The sequence below is a fragment of the Heptranchias perlo genome, chromosome 12, assembly GCF_035084215.1.
Source record: "Heptranchias perlo isolate sHepPer1 chromosome 12, sHepPer1.hap1, whole genome shotgun sequence".
Taxonomy (NCBI): Eukaryota; Metazoa; Chordata; class Chondrichthyes; order Hexanchiformes; family Hexanchidae; genus Heptranchias; species Heptranchias perlo.
Genome location: NC_090336.1, coordinates 39,355,753 through 39,381,198, shown reverse-complemented (window position 1 = coordinate 39,381,198; position 25,446 = coordinate 39,355,753). Strand labels below are relative to the sequence as shown.

Genomic DNA, 25,446 nt, shown 5'->3' with positions numbered 1-25,446 from the left:
GATAGGACCTCGATTTAATGTCTCGTATCTCTGACAATTCAGTAATTCTTCAGTATTGCACTGAAGTGCCAGCTTAGATTATGTGTTGAAGTCCTGCAGTGGGGCTTGAACCCACAATCTTCAGATTAGTACCAACTAAAACAAAAAAATGGAGGATATTTGATTGCTGCATTTTAAATGTGTTTACAGTCTTCAAAATGAGTTGTGTAAATATCAAACGTATCCCTCCCCTGTTTTTTTTTAAAAAGTGCATTTTCATCTCTGCTGAATTGGAGTGATTGTTGATTGGTTGGGGAAGGGAAAGTGGAGAGAATATTTTGCTATTGGCTGAAGCTCTTGACTGGAAAATTGCTGTTTCTCACCTTTTGAGAGTCACAGAGAAGCAGGAGATTTACCAATTGCAATCATTGCATGTAGTTGAACTTTTTTTTTGTCAACAGGCAATATTACTGGTATGATGAAAGGGGAAAGAAAATCAAATGCACAGCCCCACAGTACGTGGACTTTGTAATGACTTCTGTACAGAAGTTTGTGACAGATGAAGATATTTTTCCAACAAAATATGGTAGGTTTTAATGTATACTTTTCCATTTGTGTCCCTGGGCATTCTTGACCAGATGTCTGTGACTTTAAAAAAAAAACTCTTTTGGTTGCTGAGAATGCCAGGATTCAGATGAGGGTCAGCATGTAATGAATATTGCTTTGAGCAGCATAATACAATTCAAGCTGCCACACATTTGAGGATTATTCACAGTTTGACTAAACATTTCTATTTATCTTGTTTAAATATTTGATACACTTATGTACTTTTGGATTGGCCTGCGGATTTGGAAAAGAGTTGTCTGAAGACTGGAGTTTCTGCCCCCTCTTTACAGCTCTCCCTCTACTTCCTGAATCCCCACTCTTCTATTTTAAACATAGCCCAATAAATGCCAGTCAGAAGTCCTAAAAGTGGAAAGACTGATCCTTATAGGAGTCGGGTGATATTTTTCTTTGATCTATGACCTTTGGCTTCTTGGGCTCTGTGTCCTTAATTCTTTTAATTTTACCCAATCCACTACACTACCCCTGTATAAAATAAGTTCTATATTTGAATTGATGCTGTTCAATATCCTATTATTTCTTGTACCAGGATATGCCAATATCACCAAATACTGGTACTTAAGTGCAATCTAAAAGTTCCAGCATGATCCAAGGAGAACAGCAAAGTACAATTGAAAACCAGTTTTGAAACTGCTTCACCTAAAATCCTGTGGTAAATTGTGATGGGAAAGACATTGCTTTTTATGGGTTCATGTTTAAGAACTGAACGCAAGATCACTTCAATAACTTTTGACACTTCTGATTTCATGACATTTTTCCAGAGTAAAAATGACTACAGTTTAATACCAAGAATTGAATTTCTTACGCACGGTTTTCTTAACAGATCACTAGCACTGAAATAGATTTGAATTAAGTATGAACTGGCACGTAGAATAAGGGGATCTTATTAAAAGATCACATTGTTGCAGCACACAAGGTAATTCTGACATGACAGTAGTAAGATTCCTGGCATGTGTGTATGTTCCGCCCCCCCCCCCATAAGCCTACCTACAATGTGGATTTATTTTGTGATGCCAGTACTGCTTTGATATTATAGCTAAAAAATGTCAAAAGGTAGAAGAGGACATCTGTGTTGCCATTGGCCATCGCCATATGAATGGTGTGTAGAGATTTTTTGAATTTGAAAATAAGACACCAAATTTAAATTCTCTTGCGCACCCCCCCAAGTTTTGGTCTGCTTTCCATATGCAAGCGTCTGGCACACTACTTATCCTGTTGACATGAAACTACCCATAGAGTCTGGCAGGTTGAGGCTGTTTACTATTTCTCTCCCCAATACTCTTGCCATTCCTGTATCGTGTTGTGTAATGTCAGTGCCAGTCAGATCACATATTGCTCTCATTACTGTTAAAGATACACACCAATCTTGGGATTTGTAGTTCCTTGTAATTTGGCAGTTGACATTGTTACAAGAATGCCTGGTATTTGATTAATCACATCCTGCCAACCGGTCCTTGTTGGGGTCAAAGCTGCCCTACAGCCAATCTTATGGGCACTGTATCTGTGACATGGCTAATGGTGCTTTTACCACTTCTATATTTTTTCATTGCTTCAGGGATGTAGTGGCATAAGATTCTATGAACGGGAATGGGGTGAGGGGGGCGATTGACACTGGAACTGTGAGCTGGGTAATAGGGCTGTAGACTATGAGAATTTTAAAGTAAATGAGAAGGAGCCAGTGGAGATCAGTGAGAACAGTGGTGATAGATGAGCAAGACTTTGTGAGGTGTAAGTTATGGACCAGCGAATCAAGTTTGTATAGCTGACATCAAGGCAGCATTTGACCGAGTGTGGCACCAAGGAGCCCTAGTAAAATTGAAGTCAATGAGAATCGGGGAAAACTCTCCAGTGGCTGGAATCATACCGAGCACAAAGAAAGATGGCAGTGGTTGTTGGAGGCCAATCATCTCAGCCCCAGGACATTGCTGCAGGAGTTCCTCAGGGCAGTGTCCTAGGCCCAACCATCTTCAGCTGCTTCATCAATGACCTTCCCTCCATCATAAGGTCAGAAATGGGGATGTTCGCTGATGATTGCACAGTGTTCAGTTCCATTTGCAACCCCTCAGATAATGAAGCAGTCTATGCCTGCAAAAAGCAAGACCTGGACAACATCCAGGCTTGGGCTGATAAGTGGCAAGTAACGTTTGTGCCAGACAATTTTTTCACTCAAAGGGTGGTGAGTGTCTGGAACGAGCTGCCAGAGGCAGTAGTCGAGGCGGATACAATTTTGTCTTTTAAAAAGCATTTGGACAGTTACATGGGTAAGATGGGTATAGAGGGATATGGGCCAAGTGCAGGCAATTGGGACTAGCTTAGTGGTATAAACTGGGCGACATGGACATGTTGGGCCGAAGGGCCTGTTTCCATGTTGCAACTTCTATGATTCTATAAGTGCCAGGCAATGACCATCTCCAACAAGAGAGAGTCTAAACACCTCCCCATGACATTCAAAGGCATTACCATCACTGAATAGGGTACGGTAGCATAGTGGTTATGTTACTGGGCTAGTAATCCAGAGGCCTGGACTAAAATCCAGAGTCATGAGTTCAAATCCCGCCACGGCAGCTGGCGAATTTAAATTCAATTAATTAATTAAATTCAATTAATTAAATAAAAATCTGGAATTAAAATACTAGTATCAGTAATGATGGCCATGAAACTACCGGATTGTCGTAAAAACCCATCTGGTTCACTAATGTCCTTTAGGGAAGGAAGCCTGCCGTCCTTACCCGGTCTGGCTTATATGTGACTCCAGACCCACAGCAATGTGGTTGATTCTTAATTGCCCTCTGAAATGGCCTAGCAAGCCACTCAGTTGTAAAATCTCGCTACGAAAAGTCATAAGAATAAAACCGGACGGACCACCCGGCATCGGACCACTAGGCACCGGACACGACAATGGCAAAACACCAAGCCCAGTCGACCCTGCAAGGTCCTCCTTACTAACATCTGGGGACTTGTGCCAAAATTGGGAGAGCTGTCCCACAGACTAATCAAGCAACAGCCTGACATAGCCATACTCACAGAATCATATCTTTCAGCCAACGACCCAGACTCTTCCATCACCATCCCTGGGTATGTCCTGTCCCACCGGCAGGACAGACCCACCAGAGGTGGTGGTACAGTGATATACAGTCAGGAGGGAGTGGCCCTGGGAGTCCTCAACATTGACTCTGGACCCCATGAAATCTCATGGCATCAGGTCAAACATGGGCAAGGAAACCTCCTGCTGATTACCACCTACCGTCCTCCCTCAGCTGATGAATCAGTCCTCCTCCATGTTGAACACCACTTGGAGGAAGCACTGAGGGTAGCAAGGGCACAAAATGTACTCTGGGTGGGGGACTTCAATGTCCATCACCAAGAGTGGCTCGGTAGCACCACTACTGACCGAGCTGGCCGAGTCCTGAAGGACATAGCTGCTAGACTGGGCCTGCGGCAGGTGGTGAGCGAACCAACACGAGGGAAAAACTTACTTGACCTCGTCCTCACCAATCTACCTGTCGCAAATGCATCTGTCCATGACAGTATTGGTAGGAGTGACCACCGCACAGTCCTTGTGGAGATGAAATCCCGTCTTCGCACTGAGGACACCATCCAACGTGTTGTGTGGCACTACCACCGTGCTAAATGGGATAGATTCAGAACAGATCTAGCAGCTCAAAACTGGGCATCCATGAGGCGCTGTGGGCCATCAGCACCAGCAGAATTGTATTCCAGCACAATCTGTAACCTCATGGCCCGGCATATTCCTCACTCTACCATTACCAACAAGCCAGGGGATCAACCCTGGTTCAATGAGGAGTGTAGAAGAGCATGCCAGGAGCAGCACCAGGCATACCTAAAAATGAGGTGCCAACCTGGTGAAGCGACAACTCAGGACTACATGCATGCTAAACAGCGGAAGCAACATGCTATAGACAGAGCTAAGCGATTCCACAACCAACGGATCAGATCAAAGTTCTGCAGTCCTGCCACATCCAGTCGTGAATGGTGGTGGACAATTAAACAACTAACGGGAGGAGGAGGCTCTGCAAACATCCCCATTCTCAATGATGGCGGAGTCCAGCACGTGAGTGCAAAAGACAAGGCTGAAGCGTTTGCAACCATCTTCAGCCAGAAGGGCCGAGTGGATAATCCATCTCAGCCTCCTCCCGATATCCCCACCATCACGGAAGCCAGTCTTCGGCCAATTCGATTCACTCCACGTGATATCAAGAAACGGCTGAGTGCACTGGATACAGCAAAGGCTATGGGCCCCCGACAACATCCCAGCTGTAGTGCTGAAGACTTGTGCTCCAGAACTAGCTGCGCTTCTAGCCAAGCTGTTCCAGTACAGCTACAACACTGGCATCCACCCGACAATGTGGAAAATTGCCCAGGTATGTCCTGTCCACAAAAAGCAGGACAAATCCAATCCGGCCAATTACCGCCCCATCAGTCTACTCTCAATCATCAGCAAAGTGATGGAAGGTGTCGTCGACAGTGCTATCAAGCGGCACTTACTCACCAATAACCTGCTCACCGATGCTCAGTTTGGGTTCCGCCAGAACCACTCGGCTCCAGACCTCATCACAGCCTTGGTCCAAACATGGACAAAAGAGCTGAATTCCAGAGGTGAGGTGAGAGTAACTGCCCTTGACATCAAGGCAGCATTTGACCGAGTGTGGCACCAAGGAGCCCTAGTAAAATTGAAGTCAATGGGAATCAGGGGGAAAACTCTCCAGTGGCTGGAGTCGTACCTAGCACAAAGGAAGATGGTAGTGGTTGTTGGAGGCCAAGCATCTCAGCTCCAGGGCATTGCTGCAGGAGTTCCTCAGGGCAGTGTCCTAGGCCCAACCATCTTCAGCTGCTTCATCAATGACCTTCCCTCCATCATAAGGTCAGAAATGGGGATGTTCGCTGATGACTGCACAGTGTTCAGTTCCATTTGCAACCCCTCAGATAATGAAGCAGTCCGAGCCCGCATGCAGCAAGACCTGCACAACATCCAGGCTTGGGCTGATAAGTGGCAAGTAACATTCGCGCCCGATAAGTGCCAGGCAATGACCATCTCCAACAAGAGAGAGTCTAACCACCTCCCCTTGACATTCAACGGCATTACCATCGCCGAATCCCCCACCATCAACATCCTGGGGGTCACCATTGACCAGAAACTTAACTGGACCAGCCATATAAATACTGTGGCTACGAGAGCAGGTCAGAGGCTGGGTATTCTGCGGCGAGTGACTCACCTCCTGACTCCCCAAAGCCTTTCCACCATCTACAAGGCACAAGTCAGGAGTGTGATGGAATACTCTCCACTTGCCTGGATGAGTGCAGCTCCAACAACACTCAAGAAGCTCGACACCATCCAAGATAAAGCAGCCCGCTTGATTGGCACCCCATCCACTACCCTAAACATTCACTCCCTTCACCACCGGCGCACTGTGGCTGCAGTGTGCACCATCCACAGGATGCACTGCAGCAACTCGCCACGGCTTCTTCGACAGCACCTCCCAAACCCGCGACCTCTACCACCTAGAAGGACAAGGGCAGCAGGCGCATGGGAACAAAACCACCTGCACGTTCCCCTCCAAGTCACACACCATCCCGACTTGGAAATATATCGCCGTTCCTTCATTGTCGCTGGGTCAAAATCCTAGAACTCCCTTCCTAACAGCACTGTGGGAGAACCGTCACCACACGGACTGCAGCGGTTCAAGAAGGCGGCTCACCACCACCTTCTCAAGGGCAATTAGGGATGGGCAATAAATGCCGGCCTTGCCAGCGACGCCCACATCCCGTGAACGAATAAAAAAAAATTTTAAAAAATCCCCCACCATCAACAGCCTGGGGGTCACCATTGACCAGAAACTTATGTGGACCAGCCACATAAATACTGTGGCTAGAACAGCAGGTCAGAGGCTGGGTATTCTGTGGCGAGTGACTCACATCCTGACTCCCCAAAGCCTTTCCACCATCTACAAGGCACAAGTCAGGAGTGTGATGGAATATTCTCCACTTGCCTAGATGAGTGCAGCTCCAACAACACTCAAGAAGTTTGACACATCCAGGACAAAGCAGCCCGCTTGATTGGCACCCCATCCACCACCCTAAACATTCACTCCCTTCATCACCGGCGCACCGTGGCTGCAGTGTGCACCATCTACAGGATGCCAAGGCTTCTTCGACAGCACCTCCCGAACCCCACGACCTCTACCACCTAAAAGGACAAGAGCAGCAGGCACATGGGAACACCACCACTTGCACGTTCCCCTCCAAGTCACACACCATCACAACTTGGAAATATATCGCCGTTCCTTCATTGTCACTGGGTCAAAATCCTGGAGCTACCTACCTAGCAGCACCATGGGAGAACCTTCATCACACAGACTGCAGTGGTTCAAACAGGCAGCTCACCACCACCTTCTCAAGAGCAATTAGGGATGGGCAATAAATGCTGGCCTTGCCAGCGACACCCACATCCCATGAACGAATAATAAAAAAAATAATTTGGAGCTGTATAAGCTAGGAAGGAAAACATTGGAGAATCAAACCTTGAAATGATGCAAGCTTGGATGGCGAAGGACTTGAGGTAGGGTGCGGTCAGGCGATGATTGGGAATGGAAGTAAGCGACCCTGGCAACGTACTGAATGTGGGGTTTGACTCTGCTCAGGGTTAAAATAGTAAATCAAGATTTGTACACCTATGGGTTCAGACTGAGAGCAGTTGAAGGTAGCAGCTGAATAGGATGGCTTCGGTCTTGCCAATTGTTGATCTGGGAACAGTTTTAGCTGATCCAGAATTTAATATTAGTCAGTTAATGGCACAGTAGTGGCTGTAGAATTGATGATAAAAGGGAAGAAGAGTTGGCTGTTATCGCCGTACATGTGAAAGCTGACTCTGTTTGCAAAAAAGATGTAGCGGAGTAGTAGTATATAGGTGAGGGACAGGAAGGAGCCAAGGAATAGACCCTTGTGACACAACAGAAGTGACCACGGAGGAATGAGAAGAAATGCCCATTAAAAGAGATGCTGACTACTTTGGTACAAGGTGGAATGGAACCAGGAGCAGGCACTGCCATGGGGAAGGGTGGACTGGTTGACTTTATTGGAAGAACAAGAGATAGTGAGCCACATTTATGATCAGGGGATGCCGCTGACTTTGACCGGGGTAGTCTCAATGATGTAGGCAGGTCAGAAACCATAATTGAACAAGGAGTGGTGGAGCGGGGTTCAAAGACCTTTTTATGTAACATTTTTGTAATAGAAACTCTGTTTCCTTGATAGATTCTAAACGATAATTGTATTATCATCATAGCTGCGCCTTATTCAGCTTAACTTTCTGTTGTATCATATGTTTACTGTTAGTAAGTTGCTAAACATCATTGAATTGCATATCACTGATTTTCTATTAGTCAAAATATCTGACTATAGTATGACAGGATGTGACTCGTGATATGATTACCAAAGTGGGTACATAATTTAGAACCACAGCTGCAAAATATTTGAACAGGTTTGTGATTTTCAGTGACTCAATGCACAGTAAGTCATGACATAAAAAGCCATTTATGATCGTTACTGGTGTTGTAAAATGTAATCATATGCTTCTCGGTAAGTATAATTAATGGAGTTATAGAGATGTATTTTATAGGATAGACTTCAGCGTAGCATTGTTTCATAAAGTTCTTGTATTTTGAAGATTACTTTCACAAGATTACTTCTGGAAGATATTGATTTCTTCTTTGAGCTTAGAGAAAGCCAGCTAATACTAGTTAGACCAGACTTGAGTTTGTTTGGATTTATTCAGTACTTTCCAATTAAAAGTTGAGAAATTGCTATCTAAAACTAGGCAGCTTATCAGGAGTTTTATTCAGAAAACACATCCCATAACTTACAACGGGAGGTCGGGAAGCTGCAGTAGGCCACTTTCCCTAGTAGATGCTGAAAATACTTGCAGGTGGTGCAGATCAGGAAATGGTTGCGATATTGTACACTGATGTGTGGCTCCCTCTAATGGCAGGTAATCTGAACCAACGATTGTGGAGTGGGAAGTACTTTCCCTGCGTATAGCAATTTGTACAATCTATCTTGAAACCACAGATTTTCAATTGGATTTTGGACCAAGCATAAACTACCTAGTCATTGTACTTAAAATGTAATAAGCTATACGTATTAGATAGATTACATGTGAAGTTTGAATTGTTGTAAAATATAGCTCCAAGGAAATAAAGGGAAATAGCTAGAGGAAAAATAAACATCCCATTTAATGTCGTACTATTTTGTTTTATGATACAAGCTGTCCATTTTGGATATTTATTTTCTTGCATGATGCAACTTACTTGATTGATTGTCTAGCGGTTAGGCTTCCTGGTTTTCACCCAGGTGGCCCAGGTTTGACTCCTGGTACAGGAATACAATTTATCTTGTACATTCCCCTTCCCTTTGCCCCATCATTGGTGGCCATGCCATCAGCTGCCTAGACCCCACTCTGCCATTTCCTCCCTAAACTCCTCTGCCTCTTGCCTCCCTCTCATTTAAGGACCTCCTTAAAAACCACCTGACCAAGCTTTTAGTCATCCCTCCTAATATCTCTTTGGAATGTTTCTCTTCATTACTGGTGCTATATAAATGCAAGTTTTTGCAATATTAACTAAGTCAAACAGTGTGCCAGATGCATCTTTAAAGTACCTCAATATATTTAAAACAATTTGACCACAGATAAACTGACCTTATTAGCCTGTTATAGGTTAATACACATCAAATTTCCTAATTTTATTTTAGTTGAGGATTGTGGGAGCTGGCCTCTGGGCAGCTGTAATGTTTGTCACAGCATCCAGCAAAAGTGTAATTGCATTTCCTGTGCCTGAAAGTGATGGAATGCAGATTTTAGAATTCCCTGAATAAGTTATTTGGCATTTGCTTGATGTGCATAATCAGGAAGAACTGGTTCCAAGAAAAGGAGCTGGCTTTGCCAAAGTGATTAGTGGATTCCTCTCCTCCCATCTGTTTATTGGTTTTCCTCTTACTCTTTTATTTGACCTTGCTTTCTTGTAATGAAAGTGAGCTACAGACAAGAAAATAAAATGCACTGTACACGCACGAAAGGCCCAGTGCCTCGATAACGTGGTGGCTGGGTTAGGCATGTATAGCTGTGCATCACCTGTCAAAAAGGTCACCATCCGACATTGGAACAACAGCAAGAACTGTCGTTGATTTTCTCCATTCCTGGAACACTGAGGACAGTTTTAGCACCTCCATTATTGAGAGCGGCTAACTTAGCACAGACCAGAAATCAAACCTAGGACCTTTCTGGTCTGAATGGCTCAGTTACCACATTGAGCCAATGTGGGAGCCTAGTGATTATCACATTTTCTTCACATTTTTGTTTTCAATTTTCAGTGGCATCTCTGGAATTATTCTGCTCTTTTTATCCTTATCCTTTTAGTGTCTCATTTTTTGACCAGAAAAGCTTATTAGGTTCTAAACTTGTTCCTCTTTCTCATTGCAGGCAAAGAATTTCCAAACTCCTTTGAGTCTTTAGTTAAAAAGATCTGCAGGTATCTGTTCCATGTACTGACTCATATCTACTGGGCTCATTTTAAGGAGACTGTTGCATTGGACCTGCACGGACATTTAAACGCACTGTATGTGCATTTCATGTTATTTATAAGGGAATTCAATTTGGTCGATCCCAAGGAAACACTTGTCATGGATGACCTGACTGAAATCCTCTGCAGCCACGCAGCAGCACAGAACCACGTCAAGGAAAGATGAGCCACATGCAGAGGAAAGACATTTGATCATGATGACTGTGGGACTTAACTGAAATGTGCAGAATCAAGTGTGGAATTTCATTTCGCACTCTAAATGCAGTGTTTACTTTTAGGAAAGAACCACATTTGGCATGGGAAGATGCTTTCTAGAATGGTGGTACTGCCATTTTTAATATATTATGATATGTTATTAAAAAATGACTTTAATTTTGAAGTGGCATGTTAGCAAACATGCTCTGTTTACTGCTTCTCCCCTACTGAGCAGGAATGGAATGGATGAGCCTTGGTTTTAACCCAGGAATATAGAGGTTGGAATTTGTATGGTTATAATCTTGGAATACTAGAGCTATCATGTTGCTCTGACAACTAATCAAGTACCTCTACTCATTATCCGGCTTGGACCAGTTGCACAGGACAGGAATAATTTTCTTAGCACATTCTATCTGCAAGCTCCATAGTTGTATTTTAAACGAAAACTTAACGCAGCTTAACAATATTTTGGCTTGCATTCAAACCTGTGAGATGAAAATTATTTTTCCCTCATTAAGCAATTCTATACTCAGTTAACCTTGCCGATTAGCCTCAATTTAGAGAAATAGTCAAAGTCAGTGCTGATGGGGAGCAAACAGCATGTGAGATGGGCACTGCAGTCAGGCCTAGTTTAGTACCACATGAGGGCCTCTGCTCTGGCACATTTTAGCGGTGAGCTCCTGTTGCTTCTCACCCTTGCTCAGCTATCTGGGAAATGTTCCTGATCAGGCAGAAAGGGGAAAGTCAGTCTGATGTTCCTTCGAAGGGAACCACTTCAGAGTGTGTACACACTTTCCTTTGTAAATACTGTTTACAGTTGAGGTTGGCGTGCTGTATGTGAATACAAAGAGCAACCTTAGTTTTTCCATCAGTTCATTATTGATTTATGGTTATTTTCATTTTCTGTTATAATGCATCTTCTAAGTTTAGCCAAGTAGCTAGCCCTCAAGTTTGTTAAGAATAAAAAGGTGGGGGGAGGGGATCAATACACAGATTTCCATCTCAGTTGCCCACTTTTGGTTTTAAACTGAGGATAGCACAATATTTCATATTAATTATCATTTTATTTAGAAGTATAGGGTTTTTTTGCTGTTTAAGTTTCTCTTGTGTTGGAACGTGTTGCACTTGAACCTTGTTCGTTGTAGTCAACCTTGGTTTCCAAGCAAATTTATTTTGTTTTTGGCTTCATTAATATAAATTACAAATAAAAGTGATATAAAACAAAAAAAATGGATATTGTCTGCTGCATAGTGCATATATGTTTCTGAAATGTCTATAAAAGTATTCACCACATTCTAGGCCTTAGACTGCTGAAGTTTATAAGTTGGTCTGTAGCCCCAAGTGCTAAAATGTGAAAGAAATGAATTGCTTCTGTGGAGGGATCAAGATTACACCCCATTTTAAAGAACTGTCTTTCAACCTTCACAAATAATCAGTAACAGCACTCTGTAAAGTAGGTAGTTAAAACAATCTTCCATGATAAGCTATCTTTTGATTGGATGAGATGTTGCTTAGGTAGGGATAAACTAAAATATAAATCTTGGAATTCTTTGTTTATCTTCAATTTTGAAGGGGATCTTTAAAGGAACTTTCAACAAAACATAATGTTGCCTTTTAAATGCCCTCCATAAATTGAGTATTCATGTGCAGTTTTCTGTAGAAGAGGGGGAGAAAAGCAGCCTTGGTAAGTAATGTTTTTTTAAAAGCTTATCCTTGTTGAGTTTGGAACATTTTTGTTTACCAATGCAAACATTTTCATATTATAACTCATACTATTATGCCTTTTTCTTTAATAAATCCTTGAGCCAACATTATGATTAGGCAACCCTCTTTCCAGGTGTCTCCCAATACCTTAGCCACTAGGTATGCAGTGATTGACTAATTTGTGAGGTTACTGGAGCTGAGTTCAGTTACATTCTCAGTTGGGAGTATTACACAAAATATTTACTCCCAGTATGCTTCCAACCAATATCTCTAAAAGGGTATGGATGGATCACTGAGGCACACAGTATGTTTACAGCTGAATCAATGTACGATGAGAGCTACAAAATTTCAGTAGTCTGCGTTTCCCTTTCAGCTTGCCAATTATTGATATTTGAATGAAGAACTTTGAAATGGCACCAAAACTGTACTTCTGATCAATGTAATTCCATCCATCTCCAGGCCAATTTTCCTCAGTACACCATTACATATTTATAGTAGTCACTTTAAATACATTTCTAAAGTATATTTAATTTTTTGAGACTTGAATACACTTTTTTTAAAATGATAATAAACAGTGCTAAACTTACCTAAGGTCCCTTCTGGTCTTTAACAGAAGAGAGTCTCTGTGCTACCACAAATGGATCCTAATCCCTGGTCTGTACAGACCTTGTTGCCTGCTGTTGGTTGGAAGCATACTGGGTGAAAATAGTGGGTGGCAGGGGAAGGAAATGGGGCACTGCAGCAAACCCTGCCTGCCCACTGTCATTTACATACAGTAGGTTGAGAACAGCTAAAGATATCCACCCCCAGGCAGAGGGTAGAAGAAAATGGCTCCAGTAGGTTTCATGGGGGGGTGGGCAGATGTTGCATTGGGATTTACTACCTGAGTTTCCTCCATTTGGCCACCCCAGAATGCTTAAAAATAGGAAGCTGAAGAGAGGAAAATTTAGCCATGGGGTGGTCCCATTGGCAGACTCATTACCGTCTTTAGAATTTGTGGCCAGGTGGAAGACGTGAGACCTACAACAAAAGACACAAAGGTAGATGATGCTATTGTCAGCAGTGGAAACAAACAGCATAAATGTTCAAAAGCAGCTGTGAAACCAGCTTTGTGTGAATCTTTACAATCCAGAAGACATTCAAGAAACATCATGCCAGTCCTGGCAGTTCAGTTGGAGCTGGCTAATCCAATCTGCTTTCCCTGTGCTTTCTGTGTCCTGTCATATTCTTCCTTCAGATATTTATTCAGTTCCCTTTTTAATAATGCGTCTTTCCCAGCCACATGCCTGGCTGCAAGAAGGGCAATGGCTGGGGTGACCAAAGGGGAAGGACAATAACACTCAAGGAGCTTGACACTATCCAGGTCAAAGCAGTCCGCTTGATCAGCGCCCCCATCTTAAGCTTAAACTTCCACTCTCTCCACCATCAGCGTACCGTGGCTGCAGTGCGTACTACCTGCAGGATGCACTGCAGCAACTCACCAAAGACAAGGGTATAGGAACACCATCACTTCCAAGTTCCTCACCAAGTCACACTCCATCCTGAGTTGGACATATATCACTGTTCCTTCATTGGCGTTGGGTTAAAATCCTGTAACGCCCTGCCTAACAGCATATGGACTGCAGTGGTTCAAGAAGAAGGCCCATCACCACCTTCTCAAGGGCAACTAGGAATGGGCAATAAGTGCTGACCTTGCCAATGATGCCCACACCCTGAGAATAAATAATAGATATCAGAATGAAAACTACTGTAGTACACACCCTCAAAAAAAGTTAATATAATGAAAGAATAAAGATTCAAGAATAATGGGGCAAACCCTGTACTTTCTAGGAAAATGGCCTATCTTGAGACCACTGCTATTAGCTCGAGCTCTGTCAGTTCTAATGGGCATAAGGCCACAATACTAGGCAAGCCAAAGCAGGTGGGAGCTTCATTTTAAATTGAAAAAGGTGAAATTCCCTGGCTCCATTTTGTGCCCAGGAAACATGGGAAATGTAGTGACCAGTATTGGTAGAGGCAGACCTTCTGGTGAGAGACCATTTAAAGGGCCCTGACATAAGTCAAGTGTTTTTTGGTCAATTATAGCCCATTTTAGCCCTAGGTCAGCAGGGAAGCAGATGCCAAGTTGTGCCATCGGCTGCAAGCACACCTAGGGCCAGCATGCTGCATAAGGGTAGCACATACAGCCACAATAATGGTGAACTTGGCTGCACTTCTTTGCAGGAATGCTACAATGCTGACCTTAGAGCAACCGTCGTTTTCAGAAGCAGCTCCTTTTCAGCAGCCTTCGAACTGAGGATTGAACAGTGGGCTGCTCTGTCACTTGTCTGCAGACCCTCCATTTTGGATTGCCACTTCTTAATCGCCTGTCCCTTCAACCTTCCCAAAAGCTGCTAATAGGTTGAGAAGCCTTTTGACTTTCTCCAAAGGATTTCAGAATTTGTGTCCCCAAAATGTGATATTAATTGTCCCCCTCCCTTTAAATTGAACTTAACACAACTTTCCTCTCCCACCAGTCAGGTCCTTTCTAGACCCAAATGAGCCTGCACCTGTTGTGAATAATAATAGAAATGATCTTAAGACTGAAGAATTCAGTGCTATTTGCACTTGACCTTTTAGGCAGGATTTGCACCAGTTTTAAACCACTTAGACCTGGAGACAAAAAATGGCCCCCATGTTTCTGACTTCATCTGCTCAAACTCCTTTCCTTGCTACAACTTTACGTGAAGGATTTGACAAAATGAGCAACCGCACGTGCTTCTATTTTTAAAGGAAAAGAATTCTATTTTCTCTCAAAAAAAAATCACAAGATATTCTGAGTCACCACCTAGTCTGCAAACTTTATGCTTGAATAGCTAACGTATATTACTGTCAAAAGAAAAAAGTCTGTGTTGCCATGCTCAATGTGCATGACTAGCAGCAAGTGTTTTCCCAAGAGCTCCTGTGCTTCCAGATCAACGGTGCTCCATTCCGAGTATCGGAGCAGTGCATAATACCCTAACACTCCAACTCATGACCAGCAGTGTAACTAGGGCTTTGCATAGTTTATGACAAAGAGGATCCCTAGATTTAACTACTGCCTTGCCAATCATCTATATCAAATATCCTTTGTATGCTATGAAAATATGAATAACTTATTTATGTATTTTTCTGCCCGTTGCTAGGCACAGTAATTTATTTTTCAAATTCTCGCTCTTCCCCATTAATAATGTTCTTAAAAAATATTCATCATGCACTATAATGTGTTGTCCTATTATAGACAGAGACTTATAACCAGAGTTTGATGTTTTAATTGTTGTTTGAGGCATGAGTGTCCCCTTAAATGTCAAATGTGAGACATAATTAAGTAACTTCCAGTAGATATTATTGTGCTTTAATTGATTAGCTGCAGAAGTAGTTAGGATTCCCTTGGATAGTGAGCAATGTTCCTAGACTTTTCTTGTGTAGTGAGGGAACGTTTAACTATAAATGAACACAGCAATGCAGCATTACAACCAGAAATAATGCAGATTTTTAAGTTTATTCAGTGTTGGTCTAATTTTTTCATTTTCACCATCTCATTTTCAGCCTAGACAGCAGGTAGAAGACTTGCTGCTAGAATTCTTATATTGCCACTCTACATATCCACAAGCAGGTGTACAAGAGTGGGATGCAGAAAAATGGTGGGGCACACTTTCAATTTTCTTTCCCTCCCACTGGGGGAATACTTGGGCTTCAGTCTATGTTCCTTCCTGTTGATCTGCTAGGAACTTCAGGAAGAAGCATAGTTCTAGAGCTTGTGCTGTTGGAATTAATGCTAGAACTTAAAAACCAACAAGTATAAAGGATCTAAATGGAAATCATGACTCAGGAGCAGTGATGTGTGAGAAAATAACGAGGAGTATTGAGGCTAATGTTACTGGGCAGTGGTTGTTTCAGTATATCCTGATGTTGTTTATATGGACTTCCAGAAGGCATTCGATAAAGTCCCTCATAAGAGACTGTTAGCTAAAGTTGAAGTTCATGGAATTGAGGGCAAATTATTGACCTGGTTAGGAAATTGGCTGAGCGGCAGGAGACAGAGAATAGGGATAAAGGGCAGGCACTCAAATTGGCAGGATGTGACTAGCAGTATCCCACTAGCTGTGTTGGGGCCTCAACTATTCATTGTATTTATTAACGACTTGGTTGATGGCTTAGAGAGCTACATATCCACGTTTGCCGATGACACAAAGATAGGCAGCATTGTAAGCAGTGTAGATGGAAGCATAATCTATTAATACCTCTCTCTAATTTTAAGTGAATGGGCAAAACTGTGGCAAATGGATTTCAATGTAGGTAATTGTGAGGTCATCCACTTTGCACCTAAAAAGGATAGATCAGAGTACTTTGTAAATGGTGAATAGCTCGAAACAGCGGAGGTCCAAAGAGACTTAGGGGTCTATGTACATGGATCATTAAAATGTCAAGGACAGATACATAAAATAATCAAAAAGGCTAATGGAATGCTGGCCTTTATATCTAGAGGACTAGAATACAAGAGGGTAGAAGTTATGCAACAGCTAGTCAAAACCCTAACTAGACCACACCTGGAGTACTGTGTTCGGTTCTGGGCATTGCATATATTGGCCTTGGAGGGAGTGCAGTGTAGATTTACGAGAATGATACCTGGTCTCCAAGGGTTAAATTATGAGAAGAGATTACACAAACTAGGGTTGTATTTCCTTGAATTTAGAAGAAAAGGGGTGATTTGATCGAAGTTTTTAAGATATTAAGGGGAACCGATAGGCTGGATAGAGAGAAACTACTTTCGCTGGTTGGGGAGTCTAGGCCTAGGGGACATAGCCTAAAAATTAGAGCCAGGACTTTCAGGACTGAAGTTAGGAAACACTTCTGCACACAAAGAGTGGTAGAAGTTTGGAACGCTCTCCCACAAATGGCAGTTGATGCTAGCTCAATTGTTAAATTTAAATCTGAGATTGATAGATTTTTGTTAACCAAAGGTATTAAGGAATATGGGGCTAAGGCAGGTACATGGAGTTAGGTCACAGATCAGCCATGATCTCAATGAATGGCGGAAAAGGCTCGAGGGGCTAAATAACCTACTCCTGTTCCTATGTTCCTATCCCTGGTCCTACAAACGCTCTGCCCAGTAGATTACTGAAACTGCCTAGAAGCATCCTAGATACAAAAAGTCTCAAAACAACAATACTATCTGGACTTAATTGGGAGCACCCAGGAAATGGACTCACCCAGCCAACTATCACTTCCCAAATCCGATTTCTAGTTTTTAGAACTTTCTCTTTCTGTTATACTGTTGTTACCCATCTTGCTCCCTGCAACCTCTGTATTGCCATAACAGTAATATTTGTAGATGCCAAACCAGGAAATGTGCCCATGTTAATCATCCATGCTGAGCAATGTGCTCTAATCAACTGTTCGTGCATTGAACGTTCCCAGCAGTGAACTTCCAGTAATAAACACGGCCACCCGCTAGAAACAGGAATTCAGAACTTGAACTGAACCTTTGCATTTCCTGATGGAGGCCAGCATATACTAAGTGTCCAATCCCATTGTTGCTTTCTTAACACTGTCACATATCTGGTGCTTTTATAATTGGCCTGGGTGATGAATCACCATCCATTGTTTTCCATTCTCATCTGCCTCAATTATACATACTCTTTAGAATGAGACAGTTCAGGCTGCCTCCAAACACTATTAATATGCTCACAGAAAAACAGCAGTCTTGATAAGCAAACCAAGTCTTCTGTGAACTGAGACCTGCATTCTTATGCATGCTGTGGATGAGATAGTCACAGGCTGAATCAAAAGGACTCCCACTTACCAACTGCATAGTTGTTAATTCAAGTGCACACCAGTGCTGTTTCTCCTTTGCCTCTGCCTTATGTTGGCTCGAGACTGCCTCATGCTGAGGTTGACAATCCTTTTCTTTAGCCTTGATGTTCTGCTGACGGTCCTTAGTTCCTTCTGCAACTTTGACACATGAACAATGTGTGAAATCAGATTCTGGCCATTGAATTTTAAATTAGATTCATTTGCAGCATAGCAGATAGGTAACAAATAATATTTGAAAAATCAGGAGTCTTTACCAATACTACCCCAATCAAAGGATAAAGCTTAGCCGCATTCTGAAGATAAACCCAGCCAACGTGTCGAACTATTCTGAGGGTATTCACCATCCAAGAATAATCTGGACATAAACATAACCCCATGGATAATCCCCATTCAACTCTAGTACTGTGGCTAGTGGTAATCCCAACCTCAAACCTGCCCTGATCCAATCAGTAACAATTCTGGTGAATTAGTTCTGTATTTACTAGGCTAGAACAGGATTAAGCAATTCACTCAGAGCATTTTCCCTTCTGTTTTAATCTTTTAGCTGACAGAGCTATGGGTTGTGCTGACATTGATAAATAGAAGATATCACAAAAGGTGAGAGAATTCATGAGCTTTGATCCTTCATCTATAAGGGGAAAATTAATACTAATTCATGCCATGGATGTTGTGGCCTGTTCTCCATTATGATAGATCCATCTGGGAGAACTACACAGCAGAGGTGAGGTACCTCGCCAGACAGTAGGAATGATGGCATGGGAATTGATCCACTGGGCTGGAGAATGATACATGGCTTGGCGTGGCATGGGGGAGGGCACCTTACTATGAGGAGAAAATAAGTTACATAATGGAAAAATGTTTAAACATTTCATGTGCTCACACAGACCAGGAGGGTTCCAGGCTCAACTTCTGGTCTGCAGTTAGAAAAATTGCCTTGTGTGGTTAAATAGTATGTCAATACTTACTGACAAAGTTCGGATATGAAGAATGAGCAAGGATTTTGCAGGCTACTATTGCTCATGGAATTGTACCCTGACATGAATCAATACCTTTAGGAGAGGGAAGGGAAAAAACTGGGGGAAAATGAATAAACTTAACATGCTTAAGTCGACAGGACACATTTCAGTATTTCAAGGCACATACAGGCCCACAAGTTATTTCCAATTACTCTGTTTACAAAAGAAACCAAGAGCCTGAGGATAGGAAGTGACTTGCCAAGTTTGTGGAATGTGCTGTTAAGCAATTTTAAGCGAGAGGGAACTATTAATAGCCACAGATTTATTCACACGTGGTTTGCAATAAGTACATTTTCATGTGGAAACGTGAAACTGAGGAAACTCCAAGCAAGTTTAAACCTACATTACATGTTACACAGTTATTGAGGCTAAAACTGATCACATTGACTCTTTACAGACATGAGGCTGAACTGATGGTTCCCAGCGCATTCATTTTTAAAGGAGGTAAGTGTGAGCATGCTCAGAATTAACACATTCCTGATTTTGGGAAATCAACTTACCCTTATGAAGTTTAAAATCTGGTGTAGAAGGCCTGGATACCGTAGTTAATTGATACACAATTGCTTCACCGCTGGAGGTTGAAATTCTTCACATCAATAATCTTAGCAAAAAAGACAAAAGTACAAAATGGGATTTCACCGACCTATTGTGAATCCAGACAAACTGATGAATAAAAGAAATCCACTGCGGTCTCTTCTGAAGGGATATTTGTTGAGCCTAGGCAAAGAATGAATACCCGACTACTCCTGCATTGTGTACACTGGCAGTGGAACTCAAGAGTTAGGAAGAAATGACTTCACAGACACACCTCAGCACAAACTCAGAGGCCATTTCCTTCCCACATTTAAAACTCACCAGGATGATTTAAAAAACCCACACAAGTCTTTCTTTGATACCCATCAAGTAATAAAACAAACTTTTTTCTTTTTTTTCCCTTCTCATCAATCCTATCCTGAAGTTATTGATTCCCTTTTGGGATTCAGTCACCCTTTGGCACATATTCATATGTAAAATATTGAGTGAGTGTCAACAGGCTATTCAAAGGCAGGGGCATCACAGCATAGTCGACCTTGTTCCCCCTTTATCATCCACCTGTATCGTTCCAGCAGAAGCCACTGGATAGTGATCAAGATTGGAATCCCTGGCTGATTTTCCCGATGGGAATAATACAATGGACCAAGACAGCAGAAATGATTTCCAGACAAGATCTGCAGGTCATAGTTGATGGAGTAAAAGCGAGGAGAACTGGTATGTACGGTGTGAAGGGGCCAACCATTAATAACCGGAGGGCCAAATGGAAAAGCGGGGGGGGGGGGGGGGGCAAAGCCATTGCTGTGACTGGATGTAAGTTTAAGTACCTGTAGAAGTGAAGTGATAGCTGGCAGACGGTGTTTGTCCTGAAGAAAAGTACTAAAGTAAGAAATGAAGATGACTGAAAAATGACCATATATGTAGGTAGCCACTGATCCCGATCAAAGTTAGTTACAGGTATCAGATAAGTTTGCTTGGATAGCTCAGCATACTTAACCCAAATTGTTCCAGTAATCTGATGAAACTGCAACGCAAAGGGAGGTAATGAAGATGGTTAAGAACTAGTACAGGAGAACCAAGAGAGAATGATACACCTGCCTGATATGTGAGAATCAACTACAGAAGCAGTGATCTAGTTACTCTCAGCAACAAGCTTTACAACAGCAATCAGCAGCATCACCACTTGACAGTCAATCTGCCAGAGACATGCATTGCAGAGGGTTTCACAGATTTAGCATTAGCAGAGGATGAGTCACGTCACACGTGTGTGGAATGGGAAGAAGCGGGGTTCGGAGGCATGACGATGAGCTGGCTGCTGCTGGGCGGAGACGGCATAGGGCAAGGTATGAAGTGGAGGATAGTTCAGCATCATGATCGGGTGCACTAGTTACTTTGCTCCTTGCAGAGAATGATGCAAATATTCACACGTTTGTACACAGTTAGGTAGCGGCCTGCAGCAAGGGCTTTCTGCTCTGTAGACTACCACCGCGCAGCATACAGTAAAGAAAGTCCAATCTTTTTGATCCATGTACCATGACCAGTGAGTGGGCCGCGTAAGAGTAAAAAGCTGTTGGGAAAGCCAGAGTCTGGATTAGAAACCATAGGGTTGTTTTTGGTCTCCCAGTGGGAAACTGGCAGGAGGGAGGTGGGGAAAGAACACCAGCCACCCAGAGGAATCGGCAGGGAACCCATCCCAGTTTCTGGGTCACCCATCATTTGCATCGTCATGGTGTAAATACCAGCATGAAACGTGCTATCCATAGGCAGCTTGCTGATTAGGAGATAAGAAATTGGGTCCTTAAGGGCCCGCACCAGCTTAAAAGGAAGTTTTTGTGGCCAAAGCACTGTGGAGCTGCAGGAAGATGTCTAGGGTAAGAAGGGTTCCAATAGGGCCTCGAGGTTTTCAGATACAGCTGTGGAGGGGCTGGTGGAGCAAGTTCACAATATAAAGGAGGTCCTCTTCTCTCTGGATGGTTGACAGGTACCAAAGCAAATTGGTGAATGGGCATGGTGAGCAGTGGCACAACAGATGAATGCTACAGAGTTGAAAGAAATTCAATAATCTCACCAGGAGTGCCAAGGTAAGACTTTATCGCACGTTCTGCATAGCCCCCAGGACCCTATGACTCAGGACTATCAATTCTTCCTCCCACTTGCCAAAAGTCAGCAGAGAAAACTTCACTTCACCTTGTTCTGTTTTCATTCCAATCCTAACAAGCTGCTACTGCCTTCACAACTATTTCTCCCTCTTGGCATTATTTGCTGCTCTTTCCTGCCACTATGGCGAGCTGGCTCATACATGGCAAGGGTTGAAAGCCCTTGCTCAGGGTACATATAAACCCATGTCCATTCTTCTTGCAGGACAAGCTAGCACAGTATAGGAGGAAGGCAACCAGCACAGGCGGAGGTCCCACCGCACCACAAACAAACATTCACATCTATGGCAGAGGCCAATATTGATGTCATTGAAAGACACACAGCAGTCAGCCTCGGAGATGGGCAGGCTGGAGGTCTGGAATGGCAGGGTTAGTTGCCATCTTGCCGCTGCCTTCTCTTTCTACTTAACTTTTTCAGTCACACACTAATGTCCTGAACATGACAACTTGATGCTGCATTATGCTGCCACTGATTGGCTAATGCTTATCCTCACAACTGCATCCTAACCCTTGTCCATCGCCCCTTTTTCTAGTCATTCAAAAGACTCGGTCACCTGTGCCAGACAGATTGGTGATGAAATCCTTGATGACAATGTACCATCACTCGCTCTTACCTTGCCAATCGGCATTCTGCGTGACTTAGATAGTGAGCAGGAGCAGGCAGTTGTGCCAAGGAAGGCCAAGGGAAGAGCTACCCAAAGGGCAGCTCACATCCTAACTCTGCTGAAGAGGACAGAAATTCAAACTTCAGGGGCCTGGCATTTTAAAAAGAGTGATGATGCCTGTACATCCGCAATTGCTGAACGCATTAGACCGCCTATCAAGGAGCTTCCATAACTTGTTGGATAGTCTGGTGGAATTTACTATGCAGTTGTGTGAGGTTCCCACGATTGGCATTGATACCCTGCAGTCAAAATGGAGCATGGGGCCACCTCGATGGTCATTGAAGTCAACCCCTCCCCCCAACTGGAGCCAGGCAGGTTTATGGGCTCAACCATCAACTCTGCCTTGGACAGGCTGAGAGTACGAATGGATAGGGGCTTCACTCATTTGATCACTGATCTCCTAGAGCCTTGCTCTTCCACAGGAGTGCTGAGCAGCAGCTTAGTAGCAGAGACAGTCATGCACTGGGAATGGGACATGGTGCCATTTCATATGATGACAAAACTTCCATCACCAATTCTGGTTGTACCACATCAAACACTATCAGTCCGCCTCTGCCAAAATTGCCCACTACTCCAGGATCATCCTGGAGACCAAAAATAACCCCAGCTTTTTTTCTCCACTACCAGGTATGGTAATGTTGTGGTTATGCTACTGGACCTGTAATCCAGAGGCCCACAATCATAATCGAGAGAGCATGAGTTCAAATCCAACCATGCCTGTTTCAGAATTTGAATTCAGTTTATAAAAGAAATCTGAAAATAAAAAAACTGGTAAAAGTGACCATGAAGCTAGTCATAAAAGCCCAACAGATTCACTATCATCCTCTAGGAAAGGAAATCTGCCCTCCTTAGCCAGTCTGGTCTATATACGACTCCAGTCCCAAACCAATGTGGTTGACTGTTAGCTGCCCACCATCTTCTCATGGCAACTAGGGATGGGCAACAAACGTCAGCCTTCCCAGCAATGTCCACATCCCGAGAATGAAGAATAAAACAAATCCCTCCTCAAACCCCTCTTTCCTGGCCCATCCTCCCTCACCTCCAACAAGAGGTAAAAACTTATGGACTTCTGTGTCATCAAAATTGAGACCATCCATGCCTCCATTGCTTCGCCCTTCCCATCAAGCCAAACCTCCTCCCAAGCTACAACCTGCCCTGACCCCATGTCTCCCTTTAGCTTTTCTCCCATCTCCACCCATGCCTTCTCTGAGTTCACCTCATCCATGAGACCCACCTCCTGCTCCCTTGACTCTATTCCCACTAAACTGCTGATCAACCAATTTCCTTTATGGGCCCCCATGCAAGCTGACATTGTAAATGGTTCCCTCTCCTCGGGTACTGTCCCCCCTCCTTTTCAAAACCACCATCATCATCCCCCACCTCTCCACCCTAGACCCCCTCTGTCACTTCCTTTTCCTCTCCAAAGTCCTTGAACATGTTGTCACCTCCTAAATTCATACCAATCTCTCCCGCAAGTTCACATTTGAATTTTTCCAATCAGGTTTCTGCCTTTGCCACAACATTGAAACAACACTAATCAAAATCAGAAATGACATCCTTTGTGATTGTGATGCACTATCCCTCCTCGTTCTCTTCAACATGTCTGCAGCCTTTGACACGGTCGACTACACCATCCTCCTCCAATGCCTCGCCTCCATTCTCCAGCTCAGTGGGACAGCCCTAGTTTGGTTCCATTCTTACCTATCCAGTCGTAGCCAGAACAAATTCAGCAATGGCTTCTCTTCCTGCCCCTGCACTGTTGCCCCTGGAGCCCCCCAAGGATCTATCCTTGGCCCCCTCATTCACCTCATTTATATGTGGTCTCTCGGCAATATAATCTGAAAACATCCACATGTAAGCTGACAGCATCCAGATCGACTGCTCCACTGCATTAGTTGTTTGCCTGCTTGTCTGACATCCAGTGTTGGATAAACCACCATTTCCTCCAGCTAAACATTGGGAAGACTGAAGCCATTGTCTTCAAAACCTGCCACAAATCCTGTACATTTGCTACCAAACGCATCCCCCACCCCAACCACCTTCTCTGGTTGTTCGCAATCTTAGCATCATATGCGACCCTGATCTGAGCTTCCAACCCTTTATCCTCTCCATCATAAAGACTGCCTGCTTCTGCCTCCAAATATTGCTCGCTTCCAACCCGACCTTAGCCCATCTGCTGTGGTAACCATCATTCATGTCTTTGTCAACTCCAGACTCAACTGTTCCAATGCTCTCCTGGCCGGCTTCCCATCCTCCACCCTCTGTAAACTTCAGCTCATCCAAAACTCTGCTGCCTATATCCTAGTCCAGCTCACCCAACACCCCTGTCCTTGCTGACCTACATTGACTTCCAGTCCCCCAGGGCCTCCAGTATAACATTTTCAACCTTGTGTTTACATCCCTTCATGGCCTCGCTCCTCTCTATTTATGTAACCTCCTCCAACCCTACAACACCTCCTCCCGAACTCTCTGACCTCTTGTGCATCCCCCACTTTGCCCCACCATTGGGAGCTGTGGCTTCAGCTGCCTAGGCCTCATTCTCTCGAATTCCCTCCACCTCTCCACCTCACACCCCTCCTTTAAGATCCTCCTTAAAACTCACTTCTTCGACCAAGCTTTTAGTCATCCCATGTGATATCTTCCTTGGCTTGAATCTATTTTCAGATTACACCTCTGCGCAGTACTTTTCTACATTAAAGGTGCTATATAGATGCAAGTTGTTGTTGCTGCTCAGAACAGTCACTGAAGGGACAGCATCACAGACCCTCATAAGTTTCTCCTTAGTGCTGGAATGCCACAAAATGCAATGTTCAGCAATAGAGTCAAGTCACATTGGTTTCAGGGACACTTGATTTAATCGCTACACTTATATAAACTGGAGCAGAGCGGTTGCAAATCCAAAACTTGGTGCCTCATCACATGGGCCGTTGCTAACGGCAGCGTTTCCACTTGGCATCTTCACATTTCTCAACTGCAGCAAACTTATAATGAAAATTTTATACAGATATATAAAATCAAGTGAGGCTAATAGCCTGTAATATTAAACCAAACAGTGTTGCTGCTTATTCCTGCTCAGGCAGATTGGGAGTGCCCCTTGCTGGCTCTCTATGGTTATTACAGTCTGGATGAAATTCCACACTCTCATCAT

General features: G+C 43.5%; 1 protein-coding gene across 1 annotated transcript in view; it reads left to right on the top strand.

Moving 5' to 3' along the window:
* Positions 1-11,621, top strand: part of LOC137327981 (MOB kinase activator 2-like) — a 62,744-nt gene extending 51,123 nt beyond the window's left edge. The window contains 2 exon segments of the mRNA XM_067994012.1: positions 441-565; positions 10,097-11,621. Of these exon segments, the coding sequence (XP_067850113.1) occupies positions 441-565; positions 10,097-10,362 (391 nt within the window). The 3' untranslated portion in view covers positions 10,363-11,621.
* The last annotated feature ends 13,825 nt before the right edge of the window (positions 11,622-25,446 follow it).